Source organism: Numida meleagris, chromosome 1, assembly GCF_002078875.1.
Source record: "Numida meleagris isolate 19003 breed g44 Domestic line chromosome 1, NumMel1.0, whole genome shotgun sequence".
Classification (NCBI taxonomy): Eukaryota; Metazoa; Chordata; class Aves; order Galliformes; family Numididae; genus Numida; species Numida meleagris.
Window position 1 is genome coordinate 111,324,946 of NC_034409.1, and position 27,980 is coordinate 111,352,925.

The window sequence follows — 27,980 nt, forward strand, 5'->3', positions numbered from 1 at the left end:
AAAGGATAAGGGGCTACAGCAATCGGATGCACTTTCAACAAACTAATGGAAAGCTTTATGTTCTTCAGTTTCAATAAATACTCTATGACTATGCTTTAAAAAAAGGCATAAATGCACCTTATGTTCCACAGGCACATTTATACACAGTCTGAACAACCCAGACCACCCTTCATTCAGATTGGGTAGACTCCTTTGTGCTCTTCACACAGAGGTTTCATTTGAAGCAAGATCAGTTGTACTCTCACCCTAAGAGTTTTCCATACACAATGACGTGAAGGGCAGGGACTTATGGTTTAGATCAGGACACCCTTTCCCAAATTCTTTTAGTGGATGTTTGGGACTGCTGATTGGGAAACCAGAAAGAATAGGACATGAAAATGAAATAACCTCAGCCACACAACTGCAAATGAGACAAGACATCTTGTCTTCCTCAGAGCTTTGGGAAGAACAGGAGGGAAGGCATCTAGCAGGTATTATCATTACCTAGAGGCAGACTGACTGAAGAGCAGAGATCTGTCATTTGCTACCTTCTCAAGTCTAAGAAAACTGATCATGGGTTGTCCCAGATCACAGAAACGAAACTGTGAAGATACTGTCTTGAACTGTTTTTACTGAGACAGACTGTCTGTAAGTACCACACCAACAGATAAACATTGTGCGTGCTGTTGCTTACGTTTAGTGGTTCTAGAAATTCCTAGAGATTAAATGGGAGTCTTTAACTTTCTGAACTCCTCAGAGTCCCATCTGCTCTGGGGCCAAAGATCTCCAGGAACCTAGATTCAGGAGCTCCAGATACTCCACTGCCTGGTGCTTTTCCCTTGGCAGTCCCTAGGTGTACATTTTGTTGGCTGAAGAGCCAAATAATTGAATGGCTGTGACCATGGTATCAAATGCCACTCTTAAAACACTCATGAAGGCAACAGCTTGAATCAGGAAAGGATTAAGAGCTCTATGAGACAGATCATCAGCAACTGCTGTTATTTAGAGAAAGAAGAGATATATATGGTAAGGGGTGAAAAGAACTGAATACCTGGGGATTCTAAATAAAAACATGCTTTCTAGGCAATCTTTTGCTTAGTATATAATTTATCTCCAGTCTTCCCTTATAAACATTATTGGACAGCTGAGGCATTTCCAAGGCTCTTGCTGCCACCTACAAGTCCAGGAGAATTTTATAAGGTGAATTTCAAAGAAAGCCAACTTTAGGTGCTGATATCTCAAGCTCATATTTTGGCACAAATTCTTCTGGATTAAGAAGTCTTTTTACTTTTTAAGTATTAACTGATTGATCCACTAAAAATAGCATAAACATGTACAAGTGAATGTTATATTAAGCTTGAGTCCTAGCACAGGGCAATCCAAGGGGACCTACAATCTCATCTCATAAGAGCCAAGGAACCTGCGTAACTATGTACCTTTGGATGAACCTGCAAGGAAACCCATGCCAGCCAAGGCAAAGAAGCAATTAGAAGTACAGTCCGTATTGTCCAGGCTCTGGGAAAGAGTTTGCCTTGAGGCATGCATCCAAGTTTGTCACCAGACAGTGCTTCAGAGCCACATGTGGGATTTGTAATCTGAATTCTATGTTCCTGAGGAGCCAACAGACAAGGAAATAAATTCAAGTGATATGTGAAATATAATAAGAACGAAAACAGCCTCAAAAAGAGTAAAGTCTGTGCGAGGGCAGCTTGCAAAAAGAAAAAAAAGAAAGTCATATTTGGCTGGTAGATAGATAGGCAGTGATGGGTGTGCTCATCTCTTATGGTTATTACCAAACTAAGGAGGATCTACATCAGTGTGGATGTTGTTAGAACTAAAAATCTTGTCTTGCATGTTGGGATATATGCACACCACAGTTTGCATGCTCATATGGACAATCACTTGAAAGGAAAACACAATCTGCTATAATGCCTATCTGCCAGACAAAATGTGCATGATTAGTTCCATATGGCTTTTCTTTCTGATAGAGTAGAGCTCCAAAGTGAGAGAAGATTTCTAAGGAAGGTGATGACGTATTTCAAAATCTCAGTTCAACGGCACACTTATGAAGGAAATGGGCCTTCAGTGGGATGTAGGCATACATTTTTGTGCTTTGCTGAGGAGAGATATCCTTAAACATCTGCTTAAAGACGTGTAGTTATTAAGACATGACCCTCTCTGGATGGGCTTTGAATCAACTTCCAAGTCAGTTCTGGATGACAGTTCAAAAGGAGAAATCGGCATTCTACAGAAAAATAGGGTTTGTTTTCTAATGTAACATTTTTTTTCTTTATTGCTGTGCTGCATTATCAAGAAGTGCTCATGCTATTCATCATCACACAGTCACATATAGGAGATACTCACGGTACTTAATGGAACGACGTGCCTAGTCTCACATGTGCCTGCACTTATAGTTGGTGCGGAGAGAGTCCTTCAGAGGCCAAACCAGAAAATCCAGATGTTGCACTGAATTTTGACATAACTCACCACAGATCATTTTGCAACCACCCCTGACCTTTAGTTCCAGTTTTGGAAAGCTTCTGGGTGAGCTCTGCTTTCCACACACTGTACAAGGGAAATGAGGCAGACTAGTCTCCTAATTTCTATGTCTACAAGATATTTGCACACCTTTAAGAGCTGTTAAGAACCAACATGAACAATCTTTTCCAATGAGAATATTTGAGTGGATCGATAGGCTTGGGATTAGGCATTTAGCTTGGAGAGGGGAGTTCTATTGTTCCACGACTGCTAAGAAAATTGAAACAGTGCTCATAAGAAAAAGTGCTCTGGAATAGGAGCCAGGCTCCTCATCTCAGGCTGTGTACTGCCCTCCGAGCTCCAGGTCATGGCTGCATCTGCTGGAGCCGTGGTTCTTCCAATCTCAGATGTCCAGCGGCCCAGCTTCTAGAGTTATGGAGAGAATTCCCACCCCAAACATGCTCTGACTGAAGTTTAGGACATACTTCTAAGCTCAGAGAGCTGAGGACTCAATTTTTCTGGGGGTTAGAAGTGCCTAAGAATCAGCTGTTGTGTTCTCTGGAGATGTGTCCCACCATGCTATGGGATAGAATCACTGTTAATTGAGTTGTAGTAGTTCAGGCTAGTGAAATGAATTCTGAATGCACGCAGCAGGTAGGTCCCCAGACAGCCCCACACTAAACATACCCCTGCCTGGTCAGCTCAGCAAAGCCACAGCCATGTACAGCATGCCTGTTGACCCCGCAGCAGGCTCCCATGGAAGTTTTTTCTCTGGGCTTGTAGATGTTTCATGCATCAAACCAGCAGGGCCATGTTTCCCTCTGCTAGGCACAGCAGGGTGGGACAAGATCATGTCTTGATTCCTTCCCCTCTGGGAGCTCCCCAAGCTGTGCTTCCTCCTCCTCCCCAGTGAGGCAGCTAGCAGGCTGCACGCAAAGTCTGCTCTGAAGGCAGTTTTATTCAGGAGCTTCTGCTTCATAAGCAGCAATAAATGGCTTGTAACAAGAATTTGAACTGCTGTTACTCTTCCTCTCCCTCAGGCTGTGCAGCTTCCCACACAGACATCTCTAGCCTTTGAATGGGGCTTTTGACAGTGTACCTTTTGGGCGGAGACTCTCAAATTCTGCCCAAGCACCACTTTATATGCGTAAGTCTCTTTTTGGATCCAAGAATTAGTCTGTGTGCCTCCCTCTGTCATCTGCACATGGAGAGTTTCCCTGCCTTACAGGAGAAGGGAGACAATAAATATTTCAGAGCCCGTGAAGCACTCAGACAACTCTCAGTGCATGTGAAAAACGCACCTCGGCTAGACAGGAGAATGCTGCTTTAAAATCCCTCAAGAACAGCACAGAATAGAGATGAGGTATAACAACGTGGGAGGCAGTTGTAGCAATCTGTGTGATAGATGGCATCATTCACAGCACAGCAAAATGAATCTGCCTATGGACTCCCATTCATAGTGCGTTATCTTCACTTCTGACATCTACTTCAAGGTATGCACTATAACGCAAAGAAACACCGGGGTTCAGCCTCCTGCTTTTTAATTGATGTTTGCTGAGTAAAGTCTCACGGAAGAAGAGTTCAGTGGAGGAGTTTTATCATATTTGGGCCACTTATTGTTTTGACGCTCTGGGCTGGTCTTTGCAATTCTGATAAGGAACCAATCGCAAAGCTGTGTTCCATCGAAGTGCAGAAACAGACTAAGAAGAAAACGTTTACACTGTGGGCTTCTTTGACTAATTATTTCCCAACAGGGAGGTCACCAAACACCGTGTCCAAAGGTGGAGCACCCCCGGGCACCCCAGGCCAGGGAAAACCCCAGTGGCACTGAGCAAGGAGAGCCGGCAGCCTGGCGTGCTTGGCTGCTATTTACAGGCTCACCCCACGAGAGGGCAATATGGCAACACCCATTGCACTTCCATTCCTTCCAGAAAACGTTAAAAAAGAATCAGGCTCTTGAACTGGGAATTTTGTTCTACAATATATGCATGGTATTTATAGAAAGAGCATTTTCTCTTTTAAAGTGTTGCTGTTTTGCTCATAGCAGTAACATATAATCAGTATGCATTACATTTCTTTCATCTTATGGAGCCTAACGTGACCCTCTGTTGCTATCCAGCCTAGAACGACTAAACATCAGAAGAAAATTCTTTTTTCTTTTTTTCCCTCAAGCTCAGAGACTGTAAAAGACAAGGAAACTGGAGGCTCAGTGCCACAACACACCCTCGGCAAGCAATTCACTTATCAGCAATTTAAAGAAGGTTAATCATAAGAGTAAAACTCTCTAGCCTCACATCCTCACTTGCACAGACCCTCCTGCAATTAAATATCTTAGTTTGTACCTTGCCCTCAGGTCTGTGATCCCTTTTGTGCAGCTGACAAATGTCTGTACTACCTCCTAACCTGGTTGACCTGAATGTGCTTTCCAAACGTGCCCCTGAAAGGAAACCATGGCTCCTACTACAGCCTACAAAAGGTTTATCTTCCGCTTGACTGGAAGCTGCTAACCATATGCTAAACATCTTTGTAAATGCCATCCAGAAATGTTTTCTCTACGTATTTCATATTCTGTCTTACACTCCAAAAGGCCATGCATATTTCGCAACTGTCTTATCAGATGCAGCTGAAATATTTTTCTTCTAAGCGATTCAGTTCTGTGTGAGTGATTGGTCTCAGCTTTGCCTTATACAGAAGCTCCTCATCAGCTCCAGGCCTCGCTACTGATTTGCAGTGTCACCTGCAATTAGGAAGGAGAACACAGCATCGTTAACCAGATCCTGACAGGTAAACAAGAGACAGAACACATCACAACTGCTTTGTCTAATGCTCTTGGAGGGAAGGAAACACATTCTTACATGCAACAGCTTAAAAAGAATAAACAAGTGAGGTGAGATAAGGAGCACCCGGCATGCGATAAGGGCACGACTGCAGGAAAGATGCTACAGACACCCAGGGCAGCCCAGCAGGCAGTGACAGGGACTGGGTGCAGCTCGCCTCTCACGGCCACAGATAGGTCAACAATTTTAGCGTGGCATAGATGTGACTGTGTCATGATAGTTAACTGCTATAAAGGATAGGGCAGTTCTGTGAAATGGAGGAAGCAGCTAATTGAATTAGTCATTCTCACAGTCATTGCTCAGACACATGGCACGTGGTGCCCTGCATGCACCTCAGTGGGCACATGCACTGCGTGGTCACTGCTCTGTGAGGTGTGCCACTGACGTCTGTGATCAGATGTGGAAGTGATGGCAAGCAAAGGGTTTGCTGTTCCCTCTGGATGTGCCCTGTAGTCCTCAGGTCTGTGTGGCCCCCAGCCACCATCCCATCCCAGTCCTGCTCAGCACCTGGGACAGGGCCCCTCTGCGGGATCTTTCATTTTCACAAAGACAACAGCTTTCTCCAGACTGCATTTTACCACCATTTTGCTGAGTGCTAGCTATAGCTAACTGCCAGCTGGAAAATTTCCTTTACATCAACAAGATTTGCTTAATGGAAGAGGACACTGCTGTTCTGGGAAAGCTGTTTTTCAGCCCACAGAACCAATTGCCAGCCAGCAAGAAAAAAAGGGGGAAAAATGAAGGAAACCGTAGAAAGCCCTATAACTTGTTAAACGTGAAGTTCTAGCTGTGTTAGATATATTTGACCCTAAATTGCAATAGGCTTTAAAGGGAAAATAAACTTGAATAGACTTGACATCTGAGATGTATATGTAAATAGAGCTACGCTATTTTTGTTAAAGCATCATAAAGAAGAAAACACAGATTTAGCATCACATTCAGTATGCAGCGAATTCATACATTTGTGCACTGTGACGTATGTGCGTGTATAGAGGTTGGTCTCTGGATAATCCTCACGAGTTAACCAGAAAAAACCTAGAGAGGTGAGGCCTGGTGAGTGCTGTCAGCTCAGCCACCTCCGAAGCCACATCCCACGCCCCCATGTCCCATTCCTGCAGGACAAGCTGCTATGCAAAGCCACCCAAAACATCACCAGATACAATCAGATTCTAATTTAAGTAGTACATAAGATTAAAATCAAGCCAAACAAAAATTTTGGCCTAAATAAATAACTTCATAGGGTAGGCCCTGGATATGAATAGCCCCATTGTATGCCTGTTCTGGCTGTTACTTAATTTGGCCACAATCTGGTGAGACTTGTTCCAATGAGGCCACAGATTAAAACTCATTTAAAGGCTAGAGACTACCCACGGTTGTGAATTTGTCAAGAGGCATGGTGCACCTTTGGCTCAGTGCTCAAACCTGATGCTTTTCTAGTTTGTTCCCTGTGTTCCTTCTTGTGTGTCACTGCATCTGCTTGCTAGGCTAAAGCTTAGGAGCAGTAATCACTCATTTGTCAAAAATGGAAAGACATATACAAATGAAAAAAAAATGGAACAATCAACTACCGAATCAGAAAAATGACACCAAGGCAAAAGAATGTGTTTGTAACTCCCATTCAAATATTTACCTGTGCTTTTAGCTGTCAATGGCAAACGCATGCAAGTCTTTGGGAGACAGGTAGGTAGGAGGCATGAATTTCAACATGAGAGCAAGCATTCAGGTGATCACGCTCAATTCATGCCTGATCTTTGCAGGTAGCTCTGGCTTCAGCAAGGAGAAAACTAGTCCTGAAAATTTTATGAAACACATGCTGAGTCATTCATGGACAGGGACTGAAAAAAACCTTCAAATCCAGGATGGGAGGACCCAGTAGTCATCAGCTCTACAGGAACAGACCTGAGAGCTGCCATGTGAATAAGCAGGAGGATTAGCTGTAAGACAGGAGCAACACTGGTCCTAACACTTCCAGTCTGCTCGGCTCGTCCAGCTTTGGGCACTTTGTCTCCCTGAAGATGTGGACAAATTGGAAAAAGTCCATCATCAGAGAGTGATGAGAGTGGCCAAAGAGGTAGAAAACAGACTATTACAATGTGGAGAAAAGACGACTGATCACATGATAGTGATCTTCTGAAATTTAGGAGGCGATGGCAAACAATTCTTAACATCCACTGGAGATTGCACAAGAAGGGGTTTACAGTGCAGCAGAAGAGGCTCAGGCAGAATGCCAGCAGGACTGCTGCCTACAGCTGGAGGTCTTACCATGATCTCTGACAGCCATTTGCCAGGGGTGGCTCTGCCACGTGGCAGAAATAGCAACAGACTTTTCCAGCCCCTTCCAGGCCCACATGCCACACAGCATCACATGCAGAGGGTGCTCTGCAAAAGCAGGCAGCTTTCTTGCTTTACAAAGGTTTCTTACATTGCAGCCTGGAAAAGGGATATACTACTTTCAGCTGAATTATTTCAGCTTTAAATCAGCTAGCTGTCAAGGTGCCCTTTTGCACACATTTTTCCTACCACCTAGTTAAGTAAATAAATTTTCTTAACAGTTTAACATAAGCAGAGAGATTCATATGTTTATGTCTTATTTGATTGCCACTTTCACTATGAGATTTGCAATAAATATTGTGCAGCACCTTGCTGAATGACTTGTTACAGGACTGGGGCACGACCCACTATTAATCCATCCTAGTTCTGTTCTTTATATTTTGCCCTATTCAAGCAATAGAATTGGCTGAATGTGCTTAATATTAGGGGAATTTGCAGACCATTTAGAGCTTCCACAGTCAAGTTTATGACAATTTGTCCACAACCATAACCACTTCCTGAGTACCTGCATATTGTTTTCCTGAGACATTATTTCTTGCTTGGGATGCTTACCCGATATACCAAAAAGGTCAGTCATTTCATCTGGGACAAACTGGCAGAATTAAGCCCAACGGGTGTCTGACCCCAGGTTCTATAACTAGCAGATTAGATAATAGAAGTTTATTGCTTTTTGGAAGAAATAACATAACTGAACATTAACAGACAGATTGACTTTCCTGTAGGGTCAGTGTTCATTAAATTTCCCACTGCTTTTACAATCTGAACCACTACAGTCATTTAGCTTTTAGTTCAAGTCCTTAAAGCGAGAAAATTGTTTCTTTATTACCTTGCAACCATTCTTCATTTTAATGGTGTTTTTCAAGCTCTCATCTTAAAGCTGGTGAACATTATAAAAAAAAAAACAAAACCGTGCCTTCTGCGGCTTAAACACAAATAAACCAAGTTCCTTCCATCCTTCTCGTTTACCATCCGACAGGCACTACTTTGTGCCAGGCAGGTGACGAGATGGCTAATGGAGACAGCTCAGTAAGGATGAAAATCTCCTTTCACAGAAGTGAACGTAGACTTATAGCAATTATCTAGGTCTGACTCTGCAAAGCAGCAGGCTCTGGGGAGACTGGAGGAAAATGCATACTCACCAGGTCTCGGAAGATGGAGGAATCAAAACTAGGAAGAAAGGACAGGTAGGTGAATGGAGAAGGGAATGCCAGAGAGAGGTTTTTGCCACTAAGACTGTATATAAATGCCCCAAGGCAATCATAGCCCTGTAACTGGACTAGAAACTAGTGGCTTCAACAACCTTGACATCTTTTGTCTGTTTCTCCTTTCCTCCCCTAAAAGGTCAATATACAAAATTTGACCAGATGGCATTACAGAAGGTCATCCAGGTGTGGTACAGAGGACTGCCATGGGAACAAAGACAAAACAGTACAGGACTGCGCAGAAAAAGCCTGCAGAAAATCCCACTCACCAAAGAAGAAAGATGTTTTTTATTTCTTGCTAGGTAGACATTCTGTAACATTTACAACGTAACAAAAACAATTTTAAAAGGATGCAGTACCTAACTTAGTCACACTCTGCATTTACAGATGTCAATAGCTACCAGGTCAGTATCTCACACATTTCTGAAAGATCACAGGACACTAAAAAATACAAGGACTGCAATTAAGAACGTTTAAAGATCAGTCAGGATGAGAATTTCCTCTTATTTAACATCTCTGATCTCGTAAGAAAAAACAATTTTCCTGCATTACAATAATCTGGTTGCTTCATTTTCTGGTAACATAGGGCCCAGGTACTAGATTTTAATGTTGTTTTGATGGATCATTGAACAAATCTTAGTTTCGTGCCAGCCTCTTGCTCATAGATTGCGACCTTTCCACTCTTTTTCTTATCTGATAGTGGAGCACCACAACTTGACCATGTTCCTCCCTGCCTACTCCAAAAATAAAAATGTGATAAAAACAATAAGCAAGGCAGGAAGAAGCACACATCTGTCAAATCAGTGTTCTATGACTTGAAGAATTTTTTAGAGCCCTTAACAGACTGTAACAACTAAGGATGCCAAAACCAAGGAACATTTGGGAGAATGCTGCAGCTGAACAACAGCAGCAAAAGGAAGGAGGATGTGCAACACCCTGGGCTGCTCCTAACATTACAAGCTCTGATCACTTTTCTTTTTGAAATCCAGATTTATTGTTTGGGGCCATCACCAAAATGTTGTTTGTTTTCCCACTATGAAACAGATGGCATACATGTGCCTTGCAATTTTATTGCTGCGTTATAATTTCACTGTGCCATGCTCAAACCAATAGGTTCATTCACTCTACAATAAAACTTCCATTCTGCTGCGCTGCCTATAGATGCATTGAATAAAATGGCAGTTTCAAAAGTTTCAAGTCACTAAATCAATATTCCATTATTTGTCACATACTGTTTTTATTAGTGATAGAATTGAAGCTCAACAACTGATAAAAGCTTGAAATGGTTACTTGGAAAGACATAATGAGAATGGATTTGTGCAAAATTGTTGCATTTTTAATCTTTCTGTTCATTTCTTAATAGAAGCTCAATACATTTTTTCTCCAACAAGATTAGATGAGGCGAAGTTGCTCAGATCTATTCTTTGTGAGGCTGCTCAAATCAACAGCTGAAAGGCTCTTTCTCAAGGTTATACACAAGTGAAAGAAAACTCCCATTATAAATTTACCTTGACACAGGCTAGAATAAAAGAGAAAGTATAATCTGCAAAGAGATGTTTTGAAGAGAGTTTAGTTCAAGAAGAACGTGGCTAAAAGGAAAATATCAGAAATAAAACAAGATTCAACTCCCCTCAGCTCTTTATCAGAGCTTTTCAACTACACAAGAGTCATCTACTCAGCACCTTTAATCATTTAAGGCCAGAGGCAGGTACCAGAACTTGCTAGCCCAACCTCAGAGGTATTCTCACACCCAAAGCAGAGTGGAGTTGATACCTGAATATATAAACATGTAGAAATCCAACTTCAACCGCTCTTTTGATTTCTTGAGGTGAAATACAGCAGGCTAAACTCTATTGTTGTTTCAACCGGAGCCTGGAAAAAGGATAAGGAGGGACACTGATGACAGAAATTCTCCTCTAAAAAAAAAAAAAAAAAAGAAAAACCAAAAACCAACACATCACAAATCCCAGCTTCAGGGGACACTTGCCCAGTAGTTAGCCTTCTACACACTGCCAAAGGTGATTTCAAAAACCACACAGGAATGAAAACCTCTGCCAGGTTAGGCCCTCCCTGCAGGTTTACCTGGGACAATATGAGAGATCCTGTAAGCCCACCACCCGCTGCCTCACTGCCTGCAGCGGGCCTCCCACTTGCCCTCTCTTGAGGCCAACTCCTTCACACAGATACATGGGAACCTGAACTGGCTGGTCCAGCTCAGTGAGGCAGCACCTCTGGTTACCCTTAAGAGTGACTGCTCCGATACTCCTGTTTTGCTGATCTCCCCAACGGGGATTTTCTGGGACTCTTGGTATGAGCCTTCACACAAAGGCAGGCCACATCAAAGCAGAGTAGCCTGCATTAACTCCACCCAAATACAGACAACAGCATTATAAAGGAATCAGATACATGCACACGGAAAAAAAAAAATCAAAACCACACAAGTGATTTAGAGGACTTCTAACACACTCATGTACTCTTATTAGCGTAATTGTTTCAATTGACCTTCAGGCCTCTTCCTTTTCTTTTTCTTTTTTTAATAAAAAGCTGAGACCATTATTTAATTGTATCAATTTCTTTATATTTGGCATTAAAAGAGACCTTTCAACATTTCTGAATGCCCTTCCAATAGTCAGATTTGCAGAACCCACTCTGCAGCACTCTATTAAAATAAATTAACTCACCTGCCAGCAATTTAAATAGCCAAGTGAAGAAAACAATTTTTCAGACATTGGGCAGGGATAGTAGGGAAGCTCCCACATAGCTTCTGTATCATCAAAAATTTATATTACATGCAGCATTTACAACATGTCCCCAGCAAATTAAAATCTGAGAGATTAAGAAATTAAAATCAGAGAAAGAGGCGATGGCACAGAGCTAGAAAGCTTCTGATGCACACTCAGACTCATTTGCAGGAAAAATCCAGCCAAGATGTTTCTATGCATGGATGCAGGTGTACAGCACAAAGGGAGAAGTACTTCGGTTAAAGGCAGACAAGGAGTTTGTCAAGCTGACCTACCTCCTCCAGCTTACTGCCTGCGTAGATCTTGTAGTGCTGCCGTTGTGTCCTACTTGTCAATTGAGCAGTGCTTTCCTTATAAGCTTTGGTCACACAACCTGTGAAATCTTGAAGAGGAGCATTTGTTTACGACTTACAACAGCAGTCTCTTTAAAAGAAAACTGTTATCAAGATGATGACTGTATTCAAGCATTTGTCATGGTTACCAACGCAGAAAGGAGGTCACAACTGTAAAACCTGCATTCAACAATAAAACTCTGCAGGTCTCTATCATTTGCAAGCCCTGTCAGAGAAGAACTGCTGGGGAAGGGCAAGGGCAGGCTGGAGGGAAATGAACGGTTTGGTGACATGGGGTGGCACCACTGGCAGCCAGAGAGGGCACTCTGCAGACACGCTGCACCCAAAACTGAAGGCTGAGAAAGGGGCTTATACCTTTAATGCCGCTCTTGAGAAGTGTTTTCAACAGTATGGCACAACATTTAGTGCAGAGGGAAGAGGTGAAGTCAGATGGCTGAGTTAGCCTCACCAAGAGAAACATGGTTTTACATAGCAGGTAAGCATCCCTGCTGGATGTTCATTTTTCAGCCAAGTTGCTAGGAGACATCACTGCAGTCAAACACAGAGCCATCAACCACTGCTGCTCTGGATTTTTTTTAAATAAACTGTTCTATACTGAGAAGTAATCTGGTGAAGTTAAAATTACTCATGAGATAATGCCAGCATTGATGAAAACAAGCAACAAAACCTGCACTAGCAACGACTTTCCAGGTTCCAAGTGGAATTTCTAATCCAAAAAGTACAATGGGAAAGTTGGTGTCACCAGCATACCAAAACCAAGATCAACTCAAAACTACCCTGCTAACATACCTTAGCAGAAAACTAATGGCATGCCTTTCAGCAACACACAGGGAGCTAATTAAATAAACTAACTTTATTGTAAGTGGTTAAAAATCACTATACACAGAAAAGTGCATACAAAGTAGGAAATTTCAAGAGATTTTGAAGTTTGAAAACAATCAAGACTATCATCCTAGTCTTGTGTGCCAATCAATCTAACATCCGGCAATGCATGAAACACAAGTGCAAATCCTTGCTCCTTGCATCCAGAGATGTGGGTAAATGGCAAGGAGAGGGCAGGAACAAGCCTTCCTCATGGGCCAGGGTCACTGAAAGCACCATGCTACTGCCTTGGCACCAGCATTGTGAATTTGAGAACAGTCTTCAGGAAGTCAACTTTGTGCTGAAGCGGAACAGTAAATGTTGAAACCTGTGAGCACTGTGCAGGACAGAAAACCTTCTTTTGATCAGTTCTGCAAAAGAGGAAGATGGTAGTGTTTTCAGAAAACCAGGCTGACAGAGTATGAAGGCTGAAAGGTAATGAAGGCGGCAGCACAAAAGGGTAAGAGAAGGGAAATTAAGCTATAAATTTTATGAGGCTGAAAAATAATCATGGAGGGAACACAACATTAGAAAACATATCTGAACTTGCATTTCTGAAGAACATGCACAAGCATACCAGCTTTCACGCACTCTGATGTAAGGGCATTTGGAAGATTTTAGGAGGGGGAACAGAACAAGGAGGTACCATTTTTCAGCAGTGCTATTAAATAAAATGCAAAAATCAGCAAGTTAGGAGAAAAAATAGAAAAGCAAAGCATCTACATTTTTGCTATTACTAGGCTTCTCTGAGTAAATGTGCTAGACATTTCATTTCATTTCATTTTCACTTGGCAAGTTATTAAACTGTTAAAAAAATGCATCTGGAGCTCAGTCTGGCAGTAAAAGAGTTACAGAGATGCCAATACCAATTGCCATGGCCAGAAATGGCTATACTCCTAGTGCTGCTTTGGCTGCCTTGTCCAGCTTAGGCTCTCTGGAGCAGCGACCAGTGCTCCACTGGGCACGGTGTCAGGCAGGCACGGTGTGGATGAGGCCAGCTCATGCTCTGCTCCCAGGAGAATGTTATGAGTGCGTGGAGTCAAAGTAATGCGTTGCTCTCAGGTGGCCCTGTGCCTTTACCACCTTAAATTCTGGTAAGCACTCACACGCAGAGAACAGGACCTAAAACATTACAATACACTTATTGTGGGCAGAACCCACAGGAGCACCAACATACAATTACCAGGATTGTGCTAATTGCTGGGATGACTGCCTTGCTCCCAGCCCGCATACCTCACTAGCCCAGCGGACAGGCTGCTGCCCAAACCACAAACAGCTGCAGCACCCATTTCTGGTGGTGTGCCAAACTTTCTGAAACGCAGATTTAACCTTAGTTCTTAGGTCATTTTTTTTTCTTCTTTTCCTTCATCGAAAGCAGCTTTTCCCATTTTCAAGTTTGTATTTACCTTTGATCTTCGCTGCATGCTAGGTGCTTTCACAGAGCAATATGCTCACTATTACCTACTGCTATTACCACATCAACATGCATGTGTGCCCAGATTTCATCATGCTTTGAAGTTGTAGGTGATTTGGAAACAATCCGGGAAATGATTCTATGTGGCTGTTCAATGGGAGAAACATTTAGAAGCACCAACCTAACAATATAAAGCACAAGCCCATATGGTAGCATGCAAAAAGGAGATAAATCGCACTACTGAGACGTGAATCAGAAATTTCTGTTGAAGTTAAAAGGTAGTTAAAAGCTCACATACAACAGCCAGTGCCTCATACGGCGTAATAGCAGACTGATGCCGGCATCTCGCCACAAATGCATACATTCAACCTCTCCTTTGTGTTCACTCAGCACCCAAATACTGCACGGGGTGTGATCAAGTCAGTAAAGAGAACAAGGCACGAAAGTAGAAGAGTTTGGGTCCCAAGCCCTCATATGCACAGACCTTGCAATAGGCAAGCATCGACTAAAACAAGGGAATCCTTGTGCACAGCAAAGAGCTGTTGCTGTGCCAGTGACAGCAGTTGAGTATGAAAGTAAAGAAAAATAAAATTGACAGTCTCTGACTTATGGAATTGATCCAGGGTCTGTTCTACAAGAAAACACATCCCACGTCACTGAAAGGTCAGGGAGACAGCTTGGTACAGATTACTTCTTATGCAGAGATTTCATTACTGGCATTTGAGTACTAGTTTCCTTCTTGGCTTAAGCTTCTCAGTCAGGTCACAGAACCATACAGGTACGTGCAAAGCTTTCCACAAGGAGAAGGAAACAGCAGGTCATGCTACAAGTTTTGATTCTTAGTTTTTGTTGCTTTTAGGACAGGGGAAAACAGCACAGTAGTCAGTGTACTTACACTGCATAACATACTGAAATAGGACAGGGAAAGAGAACATATACTAACATTACAGCAAACACTGCACAGAGCAAAATGGTAAATAAATGTCGCACACTGTAATAAAATCAAGAAAATATAGACAAGGCATTCTTGCACTGACTTGTTAGTTAGCATTCAATAGCCTATTGCCAAGTCAAAAATACAATTATTGAGCTCCTGCTGCAGGAGGAAAAGTGTAGTTCAACTTTTTGGCGAAGCTCAAAGTTCAATTACCCTGCAGCAAATTAATCAAATGCGTGCGCAGCGAGCAATGAAATAGTGCCGATGTTACCTCCTTGTTTTCAGCTAACACGGCTTTTCTTCTCTTTAAAACATCAGTAGACAGCACTAGGAAATATTTATAAGGTTCACATAATACAAAGATAAAAAGGAATCTATCAGTGTGATTTAGAACAACAGGGAACAGTGCTCCAGGCATACAAAACAATAAATAACGAACATCCATCACCAAATAACCTGGTGAGATGATTTGATTTCTATAGACACCAAGATTCATGATACCAGTTAAACATTACACCCTCTACATTTCAATAGCTGGAAGCCAGGCATGCAGAGGCAATCATGCACTGAACCATGTGCAAACACGTTAGCCAATGCTGACGGATGCACGGTCAGAATCCTGAACGTGCATACGCACAGCAAAGGCCACTTATCTGAAAACAGAGTGTTCTGTTCCACTGAAAAGTTCTGAGCTCTGCAAATAAAAGCTTACCAAGAAAGTGCTACAGTATGCACACAACAGCTTGGAAAGTTGCACACACTGCTGGGTTTCTTCTCGCACTTGTGATTATTTTTTGCACTCTTTCTTTCTATGACCAGTGTGAAGCTGCACACGTTCATGACATATCTTCAGTAAGACCTCACCAAGCTCTGCAACAGACTCCACTCATGTAGTTAAGCTAGTGAAAAACACCAGGGACATTTATCAGCAGCTGAGCAAGTAAGGAAGACAGTTTTTGGATTGGACTGGAATGGAAATCTTTAGTTTCCAGCATGTATCACTATAAAAGGTTTTTTGTTTTTTTTTAATTGCTATTAAATCATCATTGATGCATTGCAGAATGAATCACAGACCTGATGCAAAATGTTTGAAATGGTTGAAGCCAACACTGAAATTAAGTTCTCTTGACTACAAATCTTTCTACAGTTTACTGTTTCATTTTGTTCTAATAAAGACAAATTTCTGCTTTCCCTGTGCTTGTGACTGCTATTTAACTATGGCTACAAAAATACTTTAAAATGTAAAGTAGCCAAATTCAGAAAACAAAAAACGAGACTGAATTTTGAAAGAATATCAAATCTACCTTGAAACAAAATTATATTTGTAAATTATCAAAGTAAAACAACTGATTCCCTGCAACTGATTAAGTACATTTAACAATCAATAGAAATTGAAAGAGTACCACTTAAACGTACGAAGTTAATACCGCAGATGTGTAGAACTGACGTTTTGAAGCACCAGAGGCATTTAAAAACTTTTATTTAGCATATCCAAAAACAAATGTTACAAAATTTTTTTCTATAAACATAGTCAAGAATGTTTAAATATGATAATTTAATGTAAACCAAACCCCTTCAAAACACACAATACTGTAATCAGAGGTTATTTACACCCAGTGAAGACAGAACAACCTCCGCTAATGCTAAACATCATCTAAGCACAATTAATTTCCATAATTTCTTAAACAGCGACATTTAAATACAAGTTTATTTTAGTGGGTAAATCATCTTAGTCCTAATACATGAAATTCAGTGTTACATTCAAAAGTGGGAAAAGCAGAATCCTGACTATTTGTGTCAATAGTCAAGGCAGTACTGCATTCAGACTTGGAAAGCCTTTTAGAGAGATACAAATATAAATTTATAATGTTTATGGCATGATAATGCAACTACAAGAGAAGAAGAATCAGTAAGTGCCCTGGAAAACAAAGCTGTAGGAAAACCCACTACAAAAGAAATGTTATTCTTACCCCAGATGAGAAAAGCTATTCACAAAACTACGTCACTTCCCCACGTTTCACAAAGTAAAACAAAATATTAGGTAATGTGACATTATTCCAACAAGAAGAAAGCTGCTAATGTCTCAGAGGAAACATTTAGATAACTGGCACGTGCAGATTCAGTTCATTTATGAAAGCTTATTCACACCAAGACAAATTTATAGCCCTAAATAGCACTCACATCTCATGTGCATGGATGCAGAAAAGGCATGGCCCAATAAATTCTAGTCACAGGTCATTTCAGATATTTGGTTGTGGCTTTTTTTGGAAAGACAAATATGACGTTTGCATTGCACATAGAAGTATCTACAGAATGCAGTAACATACTCTACTTAGGAGACAGAAACGTGAAAGTTGTTAAAGCTAGTAATGTAATGGAAACAAAGAGGAAAAAAAGGTGGCTCACCTCTAGACCAGACTGCCCCTCTTCAGGGGTTGACAGCTGCTGAATGACCTAATGCGAAATAGGTCATCTCCAGGCATTTCCTACAGGAAAACCACATATTCAAACTAAAAAATTACTGCTAAAACTGCCAGCTGTGTTGGCAGGCACAGGAGATGCCAATATGGCATAGACATTAATACCAGCTCTTTCAGGTGTCTCCTGCAACTGAGACGAGGCACTTTGTTTTGGTAATGTCTGGCCAAAGGCAGTATAACTGTTGCTCAGTATAAAAGGAGCTTAAATTTCTACAGGTGGTAATTTAGGACTTCACCTAGGAGCTAAAAGCACTTCAAGAGGTCAGAGAGTCCAAAATATATTGTACTTATCTGCTCGATATCCATTATGAATAATGAATATATGAGTTATCTTTCTGACAACAGTTTGGCCTGGAGCTCCATCCATTAACGCCAATAAATTCACTTTAGCAACTGAAGATCCCCAGTAGACATTTTAGGTAACCTACTCTTTGCCAAAAATGAGAATATAAAGTTAATCACAGGATCATAACTTCATTCTTCAAACTACTTTTACAGAAGTGTGCATATGCACACCCATGTATTCGTTCATTCCTTTTCAGCAATCTTCTGCAAAATTCCTTAGGGAAAAGATGGGTCAGACTCACAACATGGCAGATGCCAGCAGGCAATTAACTGAGGACATTAACAGCAATTTCAAATGGATAGCACTGGTATTTCATATCTGGAAGAAGATACTCATTCAGGCTTTTGTTGTGAGAGAGACAGCATAACACAGTAGTCCTTCAGAGCCAAATATGTTTCAGTTGGTGCTAATTCATTAGCAGAAAACAGAACAATACTAAAGTTAATGCCATGCTACCTTGATGTGAGAAATCAAAAATAAATATTCACAAGCTAAATTGATCAAAGAATTCTTAAATTAAATAGAGAAAAGTGAATCAGCAAACCACAGCTTGCACCAGCTAAACTATCATCAGTATCTAAAGTAGTTGAAACAGAGGCTTGTACAGAATTTCAATCAACTTATATCAAATCTGACAAATTTACATCTCTTAAGCTTCAAAAAACCACTCCAAACTAAAACTTGGGGTTCTGTCTGCATTATGTTGCTAAAAATACAACACAGCAGGTCCTCATGGTTTTGCTCTACACCAGGTAGTCTCTGCAGCTCTCATCTGGAGATAGCGGAGCTACACGGGCCACAACATTTGTGGAGCTAGCCTAGATTACCCATGCTTCCCAGCACCTCCTACGTGAATGAACAAATGTGAAATCAGCAATAAATACACCAGCTGAAGAAAGTTATCAAAATTCTCTGCAATGGATTTCCATAGCCACTAATACAAGGAGTATATATGGTACATGTAAGTACGCATGAGGCAAAATAACAACAGGATTTGAGAATGGGGTCATATTATTGTGGAAAACAATGGCACACTGAATGCTTTTCCTTTTTTTTTTTTCCCCTTTTAAAAGGGAAAGCAGTATCTTTGGGTTTATGTGTTTATGGATAATGGATGAAATCCTGGTCCCAGTGAAGACTATGGTAGTTCTGGTATCTACTTCCAAACAATCAGGATTTTATCCATTCTTCAGTATTTCATTCTTTAGTGTTGCGTGAGCTTTCAACCTGTGAAAGTAGCACGCGCATACTTCTCAACCCTAAAATAAACAAAGACAGATAGAAAGCTGAGAAGAAAAGCAGAACACACAAAAAAGTACTCAAATTCACTAATTACTGTCTTGAATTACTAGCTTCTAAACATGAATTGTAATAGCAAAAGCTTTAGAATATATCTCCTCTGCTAGGGCTCTGAAATTATTGCTATTAAGCCAGAAGAGTCTAACAATATATTGGTTTGAATACCAAGGCGTATGGCTCTTGGTCATTCCAGAGCCCAAGATACAACGTGGCATGTAATAAAATTCCATGTGAGTAAAAGGAACTAACCAGACAAGAGGAAACACTGCAAAATTAGTCTGCTTTAGTGTAATGAAATTTCTAAAATGTTTCTTAAGGATTCCCCATCTCAGGCAATTCCAAGAGTCTGTAGTAAGAAGGGAAGGGGATTCCACAAATCTTGTGGGGAATGTGGTCAGCATCCGGAATAAAACAAGTGACGCCTCTCAAAGCAGAGATACTTTTGAGAATTATGACAGGGCACCATCTCTGTACCTGCACTACGCTCACAATACAGATTCCTTATCTTCTAAGGTCTGTCATAGGGGAAAAGAAAAATCTATGACTCAAAGAACAAGTGAATCTAAAACAAAAGGGAAGTTCATTATACAGGTCCATTAAATTACAGAAATGCATAATAAGCCAAGATAAAGTGCTACAAAACGATTTGATCTTTTTTTTTTTTTTGAAGTCCAGAAGTATTCTTCTTGCTTTACTTAGTACTGGTGATAACAGGAGATAGTGCAATTGCGCTGGCTGAGCTAGAATTCATAATGTCTTCATACTGTGGAGGTGGATCTAAATGTTGTTCAGCTTCATTTCTTCTCAGACTGATTTCACCAGTGGCTTCCTCATATGAAGGAGGAGGATCACAGTTTGACAGCCTTGTGGATATTGAGTCTGACCGTGTATCCGCATAGCTCAGACCTCCTGGAGAGAGCCCACTGACTTCAAACATTTCCTCCTGTGGGGAATGAACAATGCTGAGAGGCTGCGGGAGTGAACCTCTGCCGTCAGACACAGCACCATCACCTATCGCGTCGTGGGCTCCCCTATGCGCGTACACCGACTGTCTACGCGTTTTCTTTTTAAACAGGCATCTCCATATGACAAAAATGACAATGAGGATAACAAAAAGGCCAATGATTAATGGAAATGCAAGGTAAAATGAATACCAGCTATGTCCTGTGTTACTTTCTCCCTGAAGTCCATTTTTGTAGACTTTCCAGAACTCCTTCTAGAAGAGCAAGACAGGATAAGTCAGAAACAATAAGACATTAAAAACAAAAGAACAAACCAAAGACTTTATTCAAGCTGTTTTAAATGAATGAGGAAAAAAAATGGCATTTCAAATACTGATGATCAATATGAGAACTGGTATGAATAAGCACACAAAAATTTTCTTCTGATGCGATTACTGAAGCAAAAGACTTTTTTTTTTAAACACCAACTCCTTGTACTGCTTGTAATAATCTTGTATTGGCACTTTAATATCTGAAAATCTGTAGCACAGACAGGAATAAGAAATCTAATCAGCACACACATCAGCCACGTAGCGGATCAGAATTTTTCAGCACCACTCAAGCTCAAAGTTATTACTTATTTTTTAACTATAATACGCTAATACAATCTGACAGCGAAATACTGCTTTGGAATGACAAACCGCCTCAGTAAAGCAGAACTATGTTGTACTGTCACTTCATAAATCAGGCTTCCTCCATCCTCTGGCTCATAAAGCAATTGCTGTCAGTCTATTCTGAGCTGCTTCAAATCCTCTGTTTATAGGTAAATATAGCTTCAGCAGTGTGAGAACATAACACAGCTTATTATACTGTAGAAACTTTGGCAACACAGCTATAGATAAATGGAACAGTGAAAAGTGAAAACACAAAAAGGGAAGAACAGATGAAGGACTAAAAAGCACTTTTCGCTACATTATTAACATGCACAAGCAGGAACACAAAGGTCACCTCACCTTCCCATTTGCTTTGCAGTGAATGCTGTGCAAAACTAGTACAAAGAAAGGATATTCTGTCTCATCTGTAATATATGCTCTCTCCTATCAAGAAACACTTCCACAGTGTTTTATAGAAATGTATAAAACAAAAAATAAAGCACAACAAAATCCATGCCAAATCTGAACTCTGCGACCTCCTTTGAAAATTGAGAGATTTGACCTTTTCATATTTATGCAAGCATCTACCTGAAGTAACACACATTTTGCATGCAAGTATTTAAAAAATTCTCACCAGGAAAAATGACAATCATTTCTCAACTAGTCAATGATGAACTCAGGTTGCAGACTGACTTTGTGCACGCACAGATCAGATCTCTCTCTATATTTTTTTCTTTTAAGTTCAAGACTACTGCCTCATGAACAGCATTACACAGATAACATCACCAAACAGATCTCAGAGCTGCATAACTGAGAGCTTAAGGTCTCTTTATGATAGGAAAACAGTCCAACAAAACTAAACTCCGTACCCTTCCTCACCAAATCAACATGCAACTAGGAAAACTTGTTACCTATTGCCTTTCCATCTGGTTTGAATAAAACTAAGTAATAAACACTCAATTAAAGCAGCAGAAAAAGACTCATTAGTATTATTAACTGCTGTTGTCTATACTGGAACCAAGCTTCTTGCTCCACTGCTCTGCTACTTCTGCAGAAGAGCAGCAAAGGAATGATATAATATTTGTTTCTGAGGCCAAAGCTGTGAAGATTTACTGGAAGTAGACAAAAACTATGCAAGGATGTATCATTATAAAGACTCTGTAGAGATGAAAGGTGGATATGATGAAAATTTAGAAAAAAGAGTTCTGCTTTTGCAATGTATTTTATGTTGGAGAGTGTAGAGGAAATGTGTCCTCTCCAATGTAAAGGTGTTAAGTTGTAATTGGTATTCCATTAAGGTTTCCACGTTACTTCTAGCTCAACATTATTTGCCTGAGAAAATATCTCTGTACCTTTTTCATGAAACCAAAATACCAGCGTTGCTTTTTGTTATTCTGCAAGGTGACAAAGCAGCAGACAAGCTGTTTTTCCAGAGTGGAGGGCAGTTAGTTCACAATAGGTTATATGGCCGTGGGGGGTGGTCAAGTTAATAGTGTGACTAGGCAGGTGCATAAAGAGCTTAATGTAAGAATTTAAACTGCCTTAAGGATGAAAGTAGTTTAGTGTCCACTTTCATTTACAAGCAAAGCTAATGAAATTCCAAGAGACTTTGGACATGCAGTCCTCTGACAAAAATTATAGTGCATCAGGTCTGTGGCTGTACTACAGAGGAATAAAGATCCTCACACAGGTGAAAAATACTAAGAAAACTTGTTTAGTCACTGAAAAAAAAGCTTTAATTTTCCTCTTTGAAAAAGAACTTGCTAATGTACCAAATCAAAGTTCAGTATCAAAAAGAACCACAAAGACTCTTAGTTCTAGAATTTACCAGAACTGGAAGAAACCAATACTTCAGGTTTGAGTTTCTCAGCTGCCCAGCAGCTCCTCCCTCTGCTCTGTCACCCCACAGCTATGCTGCTCTGTAAAGTGGTGGCACAAGGAGGACAAACAACCTGATCAAAGTCAAGTACTGTCCATCACCAAACAAAATCACAGAGAACTCTAATGAATTTGCAGTGTGGGGGTTCATACAATCTGCTATGGAAAAACAAGAATGGAAATACTGAAATTCCAAGAGATATCTGTAGAACTCACACAGAATGTTAGAGTAATTTTAAAGTTGGAAAACTTAAACATCCCTTCCACAGCATTTGGTCTCTAAAACCAGGAGAACAAAAAAGGACTTACTTTCTACTTGACAAAACTAAGAACTTGTGATTTATGAAAAGGACACTCCAGCAATCATCCACCCTAGGGCACTGCACTGCCAGAAGTGTAAGCCATATATGCCTTAAAAGGCTGAAAAACTACATTAAGCAGGCCATAGAATCAGATAACTGTGATGAGAAAGACCTAAAATTACCTAGTATAAATTCCTGCCTACTCTTCTGCAGGTTGGCAAATCCAGTTTGAAATAAACCAATAGAATCCTCAAAGGCATCACACACCAACTGTGACAGACTATTTGCCACATTCTTTTTCCCTTTATGCCGTATACTTCACTACCACTATCTATTCAGAACAGAATCGACTTCAGTCAACTGGATGTGAACACTAAATCAAACACTGGATCCACATCGAAGTTAAGAGTCTTGCACCCTGCTGAGAATTTTGGCGGAGGCCTTTACTACATTTGGCAGCACCATCAGCCTCAAATGACTCTTCGTCAGTCATCTGACTTGTTGTTAGGTGGACTAATAATATGTCAATCAGAAGACCGTTTGGTGTTCAGTAGGTAAAGGATATGAGCAAAGCAATAAAGGGAAATGAGCACACTTGCTACATTGTTTTCTTCTGGTTTGCCCTCAATTTCAGATTTACAATTTCTCTTCTGGATATTTACCAGCATTCATAATTAGACACACACAAACTGACGTCTTATTCGATCACAACATTTTAGAGCTGGTGCTGGCAAATTCTGAGTTGCCTCCTAGGCTTTTCAGCATTTTTACACTTACGAATAAATATATATGACTTTTTAAAATGATGCAGTATCACTTTAAAACCAGAACTAAGGTAGAAGAAATGAATATCTGAGCTTCCATCACACCCAGGTATTTGCACAGCCACTTTCTGCAAATCTTTGAGCCTCCCAACAAACTGTGACAACTACCTACTGATCACATACAGTGCTATCTGTTTGTACCTTCTATATATGCATAGCTTTACAGGATGAGGGGTAGGGTTCACCTAATTTATTATCTTCTGACAACAAACACCACGGACTGCCAGAAGAAGAGTATAAAGTTAAGTAGAGAGTGATACTCTTCCGGCTTTCACATATTTGTACTTCAGGAACTCCCATTAGATCATAGAATCATAGGATTAGCTAGGTTGGAAAAGACCTACAAGATCATCCAGTCCAACCATCCACCTACCACCAATAACTAAATCATGTCTCTCAGCACATCTAAATGTTTCTTGAACACCTCCAGGGATGGTGACTCAACCACCTCCCTGGGCAGCCCATTCCAGCGCCTGACCACTCTTCCAGAAAAGCAGTACTTCCTAATGTCTAGCCTAAATCTCCCCTGGCGCAACTTGAGGCCATTCTCCCTCGTCCTGTCATTAGTTACAAGAGAGAAGAGGCTGACCCCCAGCTCACTACAACCTCCCTTCAGGTAGTTATAGAGAGCGATAAGGTCTCCCCTGAGCCTCCTCTTCTCCAGACTGAACAATCCCAGCTCCCTCAGCCTCTCCTCATAAGGTCTGTGCTCCAGACCCCTCACCAGCTTCGTCGCCCTCCTCTGAACATGCTCCAGGGCCTCAATGTCTTTTTTGCAGCGAGGGGCCCAAAACTGGACACAGTACTCGAGGTGGGGCCTCACCACAGCTGAGTACAGAGGGACAATTACCTCCCCACTCCTACTGGCAACACTATTTCTGATACAAGCCAGGATGCCATTGGCCTTCTTGGCCACATGGGCACACTGCTGGCTCATGCTCAGCCGAGCGTCGACCAACACCCCTAGGTCCATTTCCTCTACACAGTCTTCCAGCCACTCTGCCCTAAGCCTGTAGCGTCGCTTGGGGTTGTTGCAGCCAAAGTGCGGGACCCGGCACTTGGTCTTGTTGAACCTCATCCCATTGGCTTCAGCCCAGAGCTCCAGCCTGTCCAGATCTCTCTGTAGGGCCTCTCTACCCCCAGGCAGATCGACACTTCCTGCCAGCTTGGTGTCGTCTGCAAACTTACTGAGGGTGCTCTCAATGCACTCATCCAGGTCATCAATAAAGATATTGAAAAGGACAGGCCCCAGCACCGACCCCTGAGGAACACCACTCGTGACCGGTTGCCAGCTGGATTTAACTCCATTCACCACCACTCTCTGGGTCCGGCCCTCCAGCCAGCTCCTTACCCATCAAAGAGTGCACCTGTCCAAGCCACGGGCTGCCAGTTTCTTCAGGAGAATACTGTGGGAGACACTGTCAAAGGCTTTGCTGAAGTCTAGGTAGACCACATCAACAGCCTTTCCCTCATCCACCAAATAAATAAAGCTCAAAAAAGTCAGATAAAGCTGACCCCTTTTATTCAATGGTCCCCAATTGTTTTCATCTTCTCTGAAGCTATGTTTGCTTTTTCCTGTTGCCAAGCAGTCACGTAGCTCCACTACCCATGGTGAGAAGAGATGCTTTTATTTGCTCTGAACCTGCACCTTATTTCCTTAGAGACCCTTTCAAGCTCCACTATCAGAAGGATGTTAAATGATTCATCTCTGTTCAAACTTCGTATTTCTTACTGACATCTACTACCTGTTCCCCAATTTAACTGTTTTCAATCTATAGTTGTTATATAAACCATTCAATGTTGTTAGTTAGCTTCCCAGGCTCTCTGGATCTTCCTCGGATACTTATTTGCTTTTTAAGTGCTATACATGGCACATTCAAGATTCAAGTAAACAATTGCATAGTTAAATTCCCCATTTTATTCTCTGTTCCCTTCCTAGGATTCTTAACATACAGGCTTTTATTTGTTTTTGTTTAACTGCTAAGCATTATAAATTCAAGTCTTCACAGACAATCTATAAATTCAGATCTTGTTCCTGAGGCAAACATATACATACACACATATATATATATGAGGAATGATCTGTTTTCCCTAGTGTGCATCACATTTGTCAACACTGAATTTCATTTTCTCCACTCAGTGCCACAAAGTTCTGCAAACTCTTCCCCGTCAGCTCTAGTTTCTGCTATCCTGGGAGTACTGTCTTTATTAACTTTATCATTTTACATAATACTTTCGAAGATATCAAAATCCCCAAGCCTACACAATATGAAAGGCGTTCAGTATTTCCATGACATTTATGAATGTATGCTTAATGTACAGAATGCTGTCTTCCAAGAACACTGATGCATCAAAAATATCTTGAGGGCACTGGGTGGTATTACTTTAATATTACAAACTTAGATATTGTACACCTCCCCAGAAGACTTCAGAGAACCAAAGAACCCAGCGGACAAGATTAAAAAAATACAAAAGAGCAACTATACAAAGCAAAGTTAACATGAGATAAATAAGCTACACAATCTTTTTGAATTTCAGTCTACACATACTACAGAATTATTGCATCTTTGTTATTACGAACATACTATACTATAACCTCACACTACAGCACCTCTGTCCCCAGAAATCAAGTATTATTAAATGGCTGTCAGGATGGATATAGCTGGGAAACAAAGGACTAAGTAAATGAGGTTGGTCAGGCACGGCTGCACATTAGCAAGCTACCAACGTCGAAGTAGCTAAACTAAAAAGGATATAGTAATAGGGCTGGATAATGGAAGAGGACCTTATTGGAAATTCCCTCCATACTGAGACAAAAAGGTTGTGGCAAAACAGTAAGTGTAACTATTTCTCCATTACCATTTCTTAAATACCTCTGCAACTGAAAGATTATCTACTGAAATAAAAAAATGTTTCTAAGTCTTTAACAGATGAAAAGATTGAAGCAAGAGTCAATGCAGAATCATGGAATATCCTGAATTGGAAGGGACCCACAAGGATCATCGAACCCAGCACCACACAGCACCACCAAAAATGCAATCCCTTTGTCTGAGCGTGCTGTCCAAATGCTTCTTGAACTCTGTCAGCATGGTGTCATGACCACTGACCTGGGGAGCCTGTTCCAGCACTCAACCACCATCCTGGTGAAGAACCTTTTCCTAATACCCAACCTGACCTTCCTCTGACACACTTCATGCTCCTCCTTTGGGTCCTATCATGGGTCATCAGTTTGACCTATCACTAGTCAACATATTTAGTCTATTAGTGATATTGTGTTAGTTTTTATACAAGTTGTGTCATTGTACACATTATTTTTAATTACACAATGATATCATTGGCAATTCGCACATCAAGTCAAGATTAGGAGGCAAAAAACATGACTGTGCTTGCACTTTATAGCTTCTGAAAGAATAGGATTTGAAGAGACACTACACATCCTACTGCTTCATTTTAATAAATAAGAATGTTTTCATTCTAGTCTTCTCCATTTTCCTACGTATGACATGAACAAAAAGATGCCAAGAACTTAAAATGTTCAGCAGGTTTTTTTGTTGCTGTTTTTAATGTAAAACACAGCCAGTGAAGCTACATCACTCATGTTATTCTGAAATAAATTCATAATGCTCTCTGTGCCACTTTGCCCATTAACCCACAGGCCTTGCCTGTCAATTTCCCAAGTCACATTCTCTAGCATCTGTTTTTCCACTGTGGGACTGAATTTGAGGATAAATCTAATTTCATTCAGATCTGTCTTGAATTAGAAAAGAAAATCTTGACTTTACTGCATTAAATACGTCAGGCTATCAAAAACTTACATGCTGTTCTTATTTGTTGGAAGGCAACTTAAGTTATGTGGGGTACGATGTGCAGTGCAGCTACTGCATAAAGAGCTGTTGGCCCGCAAGCTTCTTTTAATTACAGAAGGCGACAGAGTTACACAATTCTGTGTGGGCAGTATCTGCCTCATTCCAGTCAAGTTAATATATCACTGCCCTTGAATAACATATGGCAGCATTAAAATTGTTATTCTTTCTATGTTTTAGACTGCTGCTGCTTAACAATAGGCTCTGGGGGGTCTGCAGAAGTTAACTTCAAGAAGGCCACTTGTCTTTGTTTATTTTTAA

General features: G+C 40.9%; 1 protein-coding gene across 4 annotated transcripts in view; it reads right to left on the bottom strand.

The window, feature by feature from the left end:
• PRRG1 (proline rich and Gla domain 1) overlaps positions 16,597-27,980 on the bottom strand; it is a 30,924-nt gene continuing 19,540 nt past the window's right edge. For 2 of the 4 annotated variants that reach the window (XM_021407953.1, XM_021407962.1), the window contains exon 4: positions 16,597-20,474. In XM_021407953.1, coding sequence (XP_021263628.1) covers positions 19,950-20,474 — 525 coding nt within the window. In that variant the 3' untranslated portion in view covers positions 16,597-19,949. The remainder of the gene's footprint in view (positions 20,475-27,980) is intronic. The other 2 variants (XM_021407969.1, XM_021407968.1) reach the window with 2 other exon arrangements.